This window comes from Strix uralensis, chromosome 3 (genome assembly GCF_047716275.1).
Source record: "Strix uralensis isolate ZFMK-TIS-50842 chromosome 3, bStrUra1, whole genome shotgun sequence".
NCBI lineage: Eukaryota > Metazoa > Chordata > Aves > Strigiformes > Strigidae > Strix > Strix uralensis.
Window position 1 is genome coordinate 68,890,405 of NC_133974.1, and position 11,707 is coordinate 68,902,111.

Genomic DNA, 11,707 nt, shown 5'->3' on the forward strand with positions numbered 1-11,707 from the left:
GAATAACGATGCTTTTTATATGCAAGACTCTGAAAAAATTAAAGCAGAGGAAAATCTCAAATGATTAGTGAAGCTTAAAGAAGTAATTTTAAATAAACCAACAGACCTGAATTCCTAAGCAGCAAGGAAGAGCTGGGAGTCTGGATCTTGCCCTTTGCTTCGTAGGGGTGCTTTCCAATAGGAGAGAGCCACGTAGTGCAGCTCATTGCACCACCAACGTGTAAAGTTCTGCTTGTGACTAGTGGGATGGGCTGAAAGAGCAGTTTGCATGGAAGGAAGGAACAGGGCTCTTTGTTACTAGCCTTGCCTGTAATCTAGGGGAGGAAACAAAAGACAAGACATCTGCTTCTACCAATTATGTTTGCGCCTGCCCAGCACTTCAGAAGGGAAGGCCGCGTGGAGGTAGCTGGGCTAGCTGTAACACAGCAGTATGGACTTCTCTGTGGGTGCTAGAAGGTGTGGGGGAGCACCTGAGTTACTTTGGCTTATGCCTCCCATGATGTACAAGAAGCCTCTGGGAAGCACAGCACATATACCTAAAGTCTGCATGCTGCGGATCTTAGGCCCTGATTTCAAAGGAATGAATTTAAAGCAGGTGTTTGGTAAAGCTGAGTGTGTGGCTTCAGTAGAGGCCATCCCTATTGCTCAGCCAAAGGTCAGTAGGGTGGCTGACCAAAATGAGAAGAGACTCTGTAAAGGAGGTGACTGGGCTTCTTTTCCTACTCCCTGTGGATTTTTGGTTCAACTACTGTCTTCTCTGTTGGGAGAGCTGTGTGAAGTGTTGCATTCCCCTGAATCTGTGTGTAAAAGCAATGTGGGGGGACAAAAATGTTCACTGCAGCATCTCTTAAGAATATTTCTTCTTCTTACCAGACTGACTCCAAAGATTGGGTTCCCCTGGAGCGAAATCAGGAACATCTCTTTCAATGACAAGAAGTTTGTTATAAAGCCTATTGACAAGAAGGCACCAGTAAGTATATCTAGAATGGATTCTTGGATACTGCATGTGAACAACTAATACTGTTTCATCTCAAAATTAAAGTGATCTTTGGGCAGGAGAAGGCTGCAGATATTCTAGATGCAAAATGAGCCTTATTATTTAGGGTGTATTTAGAGCTGTCTGCTTTTCTGTGCAGCATAAATAAAGGGCTTATGGTGGGAGAAAGACAAAGGTTTTACAACTGTGGAGTCCTTTTTTTGTAGCAAGCTAGGTAGCCTTATGCTTAAAGCTGAGATTCTTTGCTAGTTCTGTGAGTCTTCTGTGTAGGCAGATTATACTGAGACTAGTCCTATCCCCATTTGTTTCAGTGCACGGAAGCTGGTGGGTAACATTTTTGTTGCTGTTCATTAAAAAAAAACCTCACAAAAATCATTAAAATTATACTGAAAAACCACATGGATACATATGGCTTCCCATCTTAATGCTCACTTCCACACTACTGAAAAAGTAAAAGCCAGTTAAGGACCATGGTGTTCATTGACCTTCTTGAATACTAGGGTAAATGGCAGGGATATGATTTCTGTGGAGAACTGAAATGTAGCTACCTATGAATGTTGCTTTTCAATACTTTGAAACATGTTTTCAGAGTTATTTTTAGTAAAGAATTAGCAGCTTTGACCTGTTGAGAACATGAAGTGGAATAACTGGTGTAGGTGGATCTCATTCTGTCAGTCTTGTGCAACTATTGGAATAGTTGAGAAAGGCCTCCTCTTCTCTTCCCCCAGCCCAGTACTTGGCCTTGGTGGGTAAGTACAGCCCTGAGAAATAATAAGCAGTTTGGCTTTGGCAAAGGGTGATGGATTATAAATCTCTTCAACAGCAAAAGATCCTCCCAGTAATTTAAAGGATACTAATGCACAGTGTGCTGCAGGGCTTTCCTCCAGGTAACAACCTGGGGTTTGGGGGGAGAGGAGCTTCTTTCTGTGATGCTCTTAATGAAAGCCAACAAAACTCCACAGAGATAGAAAGCTGGTCTGTCAGGCATGCTTTTCTCAATAAAAGAGCCTCTTGGACATGTTGTACACGTTACGAAACATTAATGTCCTGTTTGTGGATCACAGCTTCCCATCCACTCCCCAACAGTAAATATGAGTTTGAAACGGGAGACTTGCAAGAGGCTGATACAGAAAGGTGTTACCATTGAAAACCTTAACTATGTTCCTTCCTCTGTGTCAATTGTCCTTTTCCCTCTGGGTGGTGTTATGTTTAAAGCTATGCCTGAAAGAAGAATTTATCTGGACAATAATTTTGAGCATTCAGGAAGTTGCCTGGGTCTTTTTATATGCTTGTATCTCCTTTTAAAAAGGCAAGTATTATAACTACAGCAAAATACTCTGTCCACCCAAGATGTGGGTTGGAAGCTCCCCTTTCATTTGGAGGATTCTACATGTCAGTGTTTAAATGGACACTAATGTAATGGGTAGAGTCCTGTGGCACTTGCCCAGAATAAGCTTTTTAATTTTTAGGCCTGCCTGCCCATTTATTCCAACATCTTCAGCACATTATCTTTACAATATCAAGCTGCGATGCTCCCAGTGCAAGACCAGGGGGAGGTTGCGGATGAGAAAAGGAGGGGATTCTTTTATATTCTTATGTGAATGTTTTGTCCCTTGGTTATGGCCTTAAATGACAAATGCAACCACTGTCTGTGCCCTCAGTATTTACTTCCATGTAAGCAAACCTTGCCTCAGGATAGGACCTGTTCCTCAGAATGTCCACAGACTCTTTTTTAAAATTGCTTGTCAGAAGTAGGAGGTTGGATGGATAGCTTACAGGTACAGTTAGAAGTACCTGACCTGTCCAGCTCAGAATGGCTTAGGCAGGGTTTAGTGGGAAAGCACGAGGTGCCGCGCTGACTGCCTCTTTTGCAGGCAGTATGGGAATTGGGAAAAGGCATTGAACAAAACGAGTCTGTCAGCATATGCATGTTCATCTCAATAGTACTTGGAGAGCTTTTCATTGCTTCTAGTGTGACCTTTAGTTATCCAGAGATAGCCTCAGCTTGTGCTCAGACAATTAAAAACATGATCACTGCTGCCAAGCAAAAGTGTAGAGCCTGTGTGCCCCTTCTCAGTTCCACCTCTGGCTAACAGCGAGGCAATCCCTAGGAGAGTGATTCTAAGGAACGGGTACTGATTTGTGGTTGTAATGTGGCAGCCTGCCCACTGCCCATATCATCGTCCACACACTACACAAAAAAAGGCACAAAGATGCAGAGTTTGTTCACTGTGTAAGTTCAGACTGTATTGTAAACATGTATGTTTGTGGACTCAGGAAAAAAAATTGTCAGGCAGGTAGTGAACTTGGCCCTCTGTATCCCTTTCTGAGCAGATTTACTTCTAGAAGATCCAGTCTGGTGTATAGTTCCTGTAACAGCCTGGTTACAACACAGATAGTAAGAAATTTGGGACTGTTCTTTTTGTTGAACCAGAGATTTTAGAGTATCTTGTGTTTCGTTACTGCTTGCAACCCAATAATCAAAATAACCCCTATGTTTCGTGGTTCAAAAAACTAATTTTCACTTGACACTCTTGTAACAGCCTAGGTCAGCTTAACTAGGAAATGCCATGGGGAGGAAAGAATGATATTGGGAAGTATTTCTTCTCTTTCTCTGAAAAAAAACACAGATGGTGGCTTGAATATTGATTCAAATAGACCAGGAAATTCTACAAAGTTACTTTAACAGTCTGCAATACATTTTCAGTTTCGTGCTTTATCTTTCAGTCACAAAACCATGCAAACTTAAAAACTAATTACTCAATACTAGAGGTCTATGAGTTGCCCAGATGGTTACCCTGGCAACCCAGAATCTTCTGCAACACTTCAAACTCCACGAAGTCTCCTCTAAATGGAGATTGTTAATTTTCTCTAAAAGATACTTTTTCTAGAAGAGTAACTTGTCAATTCTATGTAGACTTGAAGTGGAGATGAACATAAATAACAATTGTTTTGGCTTCAGATGATACTGGCAGTCCCTGCTGTTATATTTAAATGGCCTGCCTATATGTCTCAATTACAGTGAAATTAGTGGCATGATCTGCCTGCAGTTAGCTGGGAGAAGAGAAAACATGCTTGGAAAACTGACTGTGTGGGGTCTCTCTTCTAGGACTTTGTGTTTTACGCCCCTCGTCTGAGAATTAACAAGAGGATCCTGCAGCTCTGCATGGGCAACCACGAACTGTACATGCGGCGCAGGAAGCCTGACACCATTGAGGTGCAACAGATGAAAGCCCAGGCCCGGGAGGAGAAGCACCAGAAACAACTGGAAAGGTGAGCTTGAATACAGGCAGCGGAGACGGGGTGGCAGAGAGAAGTGACACCAAAGCGCCAGGGTTCCGCACGCAGCTGTACCGGCAGGGCAGCAGTTGGCAACACAGGTTTTGCTCAGGCAGGGCCATGAGCCATCCCCCATTCATGAGGTATGTGTGGCCCTGGAGCTCTGGCTTGCGGGAGCAGACTCGGGATATCCTGCAGCAGGACTGTAAGCGTCACTCTTCTTGCTTGGACCCTGTCCTGTTTGCAGCCTTGAGAGCTGCAAGAAAACGTGTGAGTAAAGGCACAGTGGGTGCTTGTGTGGTGGCGCACACCTGGAGAGGGGTTCTCCTGACTCTTCAGTGTTAGGACCCGGTTTATGCGTTGGACTGTGGGATGGTTGGGAGTAAGGGAGAAACCCTCATGGGGAGCATGTGTGTACACTGAAGAGAGAAGAGAGGATGGGAGACCTCTTACAGGCAAGGAAAAAGGATTAGTAATTCCACTGGACTTCTACCACTGGCTGCAGGTTGCTTGTGATTCAAAACTCATGTTGCTTTTCTCCTGTATTTGTGACTTGTTCATCTTCATTCCCTCAGTGCTTGTTTTTACACCTCCTTGACTTCCTTATGACAGAAATAACAAAGTTAAATTTCCTCTGCTGTGCAGTACAGAGTCCTGGTTTTCTCTGTCTGCATCTAGCAGCTATTTGGTGTTTAAATTTCTGTGGCAGGCAACCAAAATACAAATGTTTTTATGAAATGGGGTATCCAAAACGGAACAAAAATTCTGAAGTGATGAAGAAACAGGCTTGCATGCATGTGTCTTCTGGCTCTTATTGTGTCACTTCCCACTGAGGTGCCAGCCACCTTTCTTGCCTTGCTGTAGCTTAGGTCTGAAAGTGAGCTTCAAGCATGAAATCTGTTTCTAACAGGCAACAACTAGAAAATGAAAAGAAGAAGAGGGAGACAATTGAGAGGGAAAAAGAACAAATGTTGAGGGAGAAGGAGGAGCTGCTGGTGAGACTACAAGAGTATGAGGTGAAGACTCAGAAAGCAGAGAAAGGTAAAGTACTTGTACTGGCTGACCAGACCGTGTGTACTGTGCTCCATAGAAGGGTTATATGGGTTGCTGCCTACACCTGGCCTAAATCTGGTGACACTGGGATCTCTCAGCAAGGCTTACTAATATCTGCCTGTACTAGTAAATACACACCTGTGTGCATACTGCTGAAATCATCCAAAGTGTGAAAGTCGCCTAAAATCTGCTGATTGTATTTGGGAACTGAAGGGCACAAACTCCGTTTTCCCCTGTTGCCAAGAGGGTTTCAGTAGTACAGCCTCTTCCAGCAGTGACCAAGTGTTCAGCTCTCAAGTACTTTTTACTTAATTCCTAACAGAAAAAGTACTTCAGGAAAAAGTCTTTCCAGTGAAACGGAAGCTTCTGTTTCAATGCACAGATGAGTGGATTGGAGACACCAACATCTGGTCCTTGCAGTAAACTGTCAATTAAGGGTAGCAAAATCACACCAGTCTTACAGACTTCAGTCCAAATATCTTGCAGAAGATTTAATTATAATGTGCAGCTGACTACTTCTGAATTAAGTTACTTGATGCATTATGCAAATAATTACTTTGAGGTGCACAGTGAAGGGATATTGCAAGCTGGAGTAAAGTGCTTTTTGTGACTTCTGCAGAGTCACAGACAGAGACTGTCTGCAGTCCCTTCCCTTTGACCAGGCTTGTGACCGGAGCTTGGACTGTGGTTAGCTTGCGACTAACCACATTGATCCCTCTTTTTCCAGAGCTCTCAGATCAGATCCAAAGAGCCATTCAGCTGGAGGAGGAAAGACGAAGAGCCCAGGAGGAAGCAGAGCGCTTGGAAGCTGATCGTTTGGCTGCTCTGCAGGCCAAGGAAGAGCTGGAGAGACAAACTATGGACCAGATAAAGAGTCAGGAACAGTTGGTAAGACCCAGTCATTTTAAGGATAAGATACACAGGCATGTTACTATATCCTTGGAGTAAGGCAAAGCTGTGTTCTCCAGGGAAAAACAGTGCAGTGAAGTACTAGACCATGTGATAGCATCATTGTGGCACTGGTTTCTATCATGAGCAATCTACTTTCTGTTCTTCATTTCCTATTCAGATTTATTACAGTGGAGTGTAACACTTAGGTCTTTTCTCAGTCAAAAGTGTTTCTTTGGTTTTGGGTTTTTGTTTGGTTTTTTTAAGGGTCCTTATAATTCCAGTTTTATTATTCAACAGGCTACGGAGCTTGCAGAGTATACAGCCAAGATTGCACTTCTTGAAGAGGCAAGAAGGCGTAAAGAAAGCGAGGTTGAAGAGTGGCAAATTAGAGTGAGTATCTGCTTTACAAAGTTGCTGTGAAGTTCTACACTTGAGCAGAGCAAACTGCGGCGCTCAGCCTTGTGTGACTTCTCTAAACATGTGGAGACAAATGTCTGTGCACCAGCAGAGAAGGGCAGAGTTGTGATGAAAGTGCAGTATGCCTGCAAGACACCTTTCTTCCAACAAGCCTTCAGTCAAAATTCAAAGTGGAAGCCTGTATAAAACCTAAAACTGTGATCATCATCTTAGAGCCATGGGGATGAAGGGACACATGTATAAATGATGCATTTAATCCCTGATGTAATGTCTGAAAACATGAAATCAATTGAGAAGATCTGCAGATGCAGCCACGCTGCAGGTACTGGTCTGGCAGTGTGCACTGTTGTCAGTGGCTTCCTGGTACCTGGGTCAGGAGAGGTTAATAATTTAATACACTAAAACCAAGAATAAACCATGCAAGGCTCAGAGTGCCTGGTGCTCCTGCTGCCCTCCTGCTAGCACTGCAGACCGTGTGGGAGGGCAGAACCACTGAGGCAGCAAGGAAGCTGACTGCCTAGTGCGCAATAGCATTACAAATGCCAACACAGCGAATTAAGTTCTTGCTCTGTGGAACCCATATTTACAGCCTACAGCTCTTCAAATGGGTAACAGGATGAAGATAACTGTAGCTTCCCACAGAACTATTTTTCCTAGGTTGTGCTTTATTGGAAGAAAATTCTTTGTTCGGATCCCCTGCACATTACACAGTGGATGATGATAGCATCGCTAGCAAGAAGAAAAAAAAAAAAAAAGTTCTGTGTAAGACTAACAGAGTACTGTCAGCTGCAGAGATTTAAATTCCCTCTTTCTTGCTTTTCATAGTAGATTGCAAAAACTGGGAAGATAAGCATTGAAATGTTGATTAAGCTGGTTTAAAGCCAGAAATGCATTTAAAATACTTTTCATGCTTTTCCCACAGGCCAAGGAAGCCCAGGAGGATTTGGTAAAGACAAAGGAGGAGCTACACCTGGTAATGACGGCCCCGCCTCCACCCCCACCACCTGTCTATGAGCCGGTGAACTACCATGTCCATGATAACTTGCAAGACGAAGGATCGGAGTACTCTGCCTACAGCGCAGAGTTCTCCAGCGAGGGGATCAGGAATGACCGCAACGAGGAGAAACGCATTACTGAAGCAGAGAAGAACGAACGTGTGCAGAGGCAACTGAGGGTAAGGCGATGTTTGGAGGAGGTGGACTAATTGAAACGATCATTCCTGGAAAATAGATCAGTTAAGCACCTGGTTAAGCACACAAAGCATTAGAGCTTCTCTTTGTTTACAATTCCTATAGGCAGTTTGAATTAAAGACAAGGCTATTAAGATCACTCTCGTTGCTCAGGCTTTGAGCTTGCTTACATCATCCATAGTGTTTACGGAAAGCGTGTGCTGTGTCCATATGGCCGAGCTGTCCAGTCATCGAACAACTGTCCACTCTCGCCAAAGAACACTACTGTCATGAGCTGAAAGCATCTCATGTATAATCTGTATTTAATGTCTATGTTGCAGGCACTGACAGACGAGCTGGCCCAGGCTAGAGATGAAAATAAGAGGACCCACAATGATATTATCCACTCAGAGAACATGCGACAGGGACGTGACAAGTACAAGACACTGCGGCAGATCCGGCAAGGCAACACCAAGCAGAGAATTGATGAGTTTGAGGCGATGTAATGATGCTTGTTACAAGAAGGCAGGACTGTGGGAAAGGCAGATCTTAATGCTATGGTTTTGTTTTGGGGGTTTTTTTGTTGTGTTTTGTTTTTTTTTCCTGAGGAGGCGTCATTGTATGACACTTAACAAATATTCACTAAACCCAGAGGTGTTTGAATCTCCCTTTTATCCCATACCTTCTATTAAATTTTATATAGTTAAAAACTCATCATACCACTGATCCTGGTAACTTGCCCATGCCTTTGCTTAGTGCCAAAAGGCCTTATGTCACATCTCTCTTTTAAGCAAGACAAATTTTAATAGGCTGTGCTTCTAGTTGAAGATGCATGTCCTGTGCAGGTGCTGGATTCAGCTTGGTCTAAAAATAAGCAACTGTGGGTGGATTTTGTGCCATATGTCTCTGTATTATTAGTTACAGTGTAAAGTCCAGCAGTTGAGAAGACAGGTTGTAGAACTCGGGATTTGCAAGCACCTGTACATATGTGTGTACATGTGTGCACGTGTGTGCATACACCCTGTTTTTTCCTGGGTCCTGATGTCTGTGTTCCCCTTCCCTGGCCCCCCAAAAAGAACTGACAACACCTCAGAACTACTTTGTGTAGAAATTAGGCTTTTGCTGGTTGCTGTTCTCAGCTGGAGAAATTCTACAGCGATGACTCAGAAGTGTGGCACAGGGACACTGATACCCTCCTCATGGAACAATTGGGCAAATACTGTGTTGGAATCTAATACACTACTGTGTGTGCATTCCAGCTTTATTACTGATCAGTTATAGTGTAGTATTTATATATATATATAAAAAACATGCAATATGTGGATTGCAGTACTAGTTTAAAGGGAAAACAGTTTTGCTCTGTATATTTTGTTACTTTTCAGATTTAATAAGACTTGCATCTGTAAAAATGCCTAAACAACACTGTACTCTGATACAGTGCAGCTGATTATTTGCTATAAAGCATTATTTGTAAAGATCATTTTTTTACTTAATGAAAACTGTTATATGTACACATGATCCAATATATACAATTTTACTGCACCTATTTTTCTAACAAATTTTCTAATTTTTTTAGATGTTTGATTTAAAGTTTCAGACTCCAAAGATGAAGGGACTGCTTGTTTATATCACAGTTGTATTCTCTCTAGTAGAGAGCATTTCTGTGACCATTCCTTCCCCACTAATCTCCCCCTTTCCTTGAAAATCTGTTAGAAAGTGAGATACAGTATGTTGTCAGCTCTTCTCTTCCATTTACATCTATGCTGCTTTATACTTGAGTTGAATCTTGTGTGGTTTTTTTATTTGCAGCAGCAAACATCTAAATAAAAGATCTGCAAAGTAACAAAGGACTTGGAGTCACGTGTTTCTTGTGTGGGGTGTATTTTGTGTAAGGTGCACTATTGCTCTTTTACCTCCTGAGCTTAGCATACGAATCCCTGTGTCTGTAAGTCCTTAAAAGCTGCACTGACCTGGGAAGGAAGAAAGGCAAATACTTGCTGTAACAAGTGTGTACCAGCAGGCTAGCGACAGCTGTATCTATGAAGTTTCTCCTGCTTGTAACACTACAGCTGAGGCCAAGTGAACTGATGCAGTAGTGGGGCCTTAAGCCTTCATTTCCATCAGTTCACATGAATAAATGATAACCTTTGCTAAACTCTTATCCTGTGCTGTCTACCATCTGGATCTGACTTGTTAATACCATCTTACATCAGCAGCTGCTAAGAACAAGGAACTTCCTACAGCCACACTTATTCTATTAGCTATTGTCCTACACTCCTACTGAGGGCGAATTTATACATTTACCTGGTTTTTAAGCACCATGATACACCACATGCTTGAGAGGCATGTGGGCACAGGCCAAAGCTTTTTAGGGTCATGTGAAATAAGTGGCACTGTAGATAATTCTGAAGCCCAGAGGTGTTAGCATCACCCAGCTGCAGCAAGTAGTTAAACTAGTTTTCAGTTCTTTCTGAACATGTATAAAACATCAGGATCTGAGGGAAAGCATGTAACTTTAAGGTAACGGGTATTTTCTCTAAGAAGTATTCCTATTTGTGATTAAATTAAGTAATTACCATTCTGCTATGCCCAGAAATGGAAAACTGCATTATGATCTGGCTAGTGTTGCCTTGTCAGCATAATGCATTCACAAACTGAGTTTGTCACTCCTGAAGAAACAATACTAACCTTAAACTCCAGCAAACAGATAACAAAGCCTTAACTTTTTGAGAAATAAAACTTTCAGAACGTCACACACATTCAAACATGTAACTCTGTTCCCCAAAAGCTGCAGTAGGTTCTGTTGCAGTGTACCGCTCCCCAGACCTGAAGGGTACATGCCACTTGAATTTCAAACATCACACAGGGGCAAGGAAAAGTTGTTGTGCAGTAATCTCTCATGATTTAAAGTTCTCCTTCTTTGAATGCAGTACAAGTGTAAAGTCCATCCACGTGTTGGGGCTGCGGAGCACTTCCTGCCATTGGAGCACTGACTGAAACCCAAGGTCTGTAGAGCCACACGAGTCCTCTGCAGGAGAGCAAAAGGAAAGGTCACAAAGTTACTTTGCACTTGACCTTACCCTTCTGGCCAATGGACTAGGTAACAAACAGGCTTCTTCCACTTCCACAGACATTTCAGCTGTTCTGTAGCTCCTAAGGCATTAATAGCACTAAATTGTAGTTAAACTTTTGAAGCATTATTTACATAATCATGTAAATTAAGTAATGTTAAACTAGGATCACTCTCTGAAGAACTCAGCCTGCAGCAAAGTTTTTAGTTGTGTGACTAAAAGCAGAAGAGCAAGTGTGCATACTAATAATAGCAGAACAGCAGCAAGTCCCCTGCTTCTGTTTGGTGGCTTCAGTGCATCACTAGGTTTAGGGCTTGGATAGTCTTCACTCAGAAGCATGTAGTCCCTGCTCCAGCAGAAAGGAAAGTGCTGGGTGGGAAAATCAAAAGAAGTTCATGAGTAAGCCTGCACAGCACTGAGTTATTACCAGTGATAATGCTCCTCTAAAGTGCATGTCACAGTGACTGAGCCTTAATCTCTTTGAGCCTTTCATCTCAAATATTGAAACCAAAGCCCTTATTTACTCTCTGAGAAGACAGGGGTGAGAGACTCCATTGGGCAGTCTTCAAGTGACAGTGCTTCCCTGCTCAACTACCAGTTAAACAGGGCCTACGGAGCAGAGGGCTTCTCACAAATTTCTCTGCCTTCAGAAAGAGCTTGTTCTTCTGCTACAGCAGAGCCCAGAACTCAGCCATGCAATAGCCCCTTCTGAGCAAGTTCCACTTTCTGTATCTCCCAGTGAATGGATTGATTTGTGGATGTAAAATAATATCATACATAAGCAAGGTTGGAGCCCACTAGATCATTAGTTCTTGTGCTTCCTTTTGATG

At 42.8% G+C, this 11,707-nt stretch overlaps 2 protein-coding genes across 3 annotated transcripts in view; one reads left to right on the forward strand and one right to left on the reverse strand.

Moving 5' to 3' along the window:
- Nucleotides 1-9,653, forward strand: part of EZR (ezrin) — a 37,396-nt gene extending 27,743 nt beyond the window's left edge. The window contains exons 7-13 of the mRNA XM_074862736.1: nucleotides 874-970; nucleotides 4,107-4,270; nucleotides 5,187-5,317; nucleotides 6,057-6,217; nucleotides 6,518-6,610; nucleotides 7,560-7,811; nucleotides 8,148-9,653. Coding sequence (XP_074718837.1) covers nucleotides 874-970; nucleotides 4,107-4,270; nucleotides 5,187-5,317; nucleotides 6,057-6,217; nucleotides 6,518-6,610; nucleotides 7,560-7,811; nucleotides 8,148-8,312 — 1,063 coding nt within the window. The 3' untranslated portion in view covers nucleotides 8,313-9,653. The remainder of the gene's footprint in view (nucleotides 1-873; nucleotides 971-4,106; nucleotides 4,271-5,186; nucleotides 5,318-6,056; nucleotides 6,218-6,517; nucleotides 6,611-7,559; nucleotides 7,812-8,147) is intronic.
- Nucleotides 9,588-11,707, reverse strand: part of SYTL3 (synaptotagmin like 3) — a 37,726-nt gene continuing 35,606 nt past the window's right edge. For both annotated transcript variants that reach the window (XM_074862735.1, XM_074862734.1), the window contains exon 16: nucleotides 9,588-10,834. In XM_074862735.1, coding sequence (XP_074718836.1) covers nucleotides 10,704-10,834 — 131 coding nt within the window. In that variant the 3' untranslated portion in view covers nucleotides 9,588-10,703. The remainder of the gene's footprint in view (nucleotides 10,835-11,707) is intronic.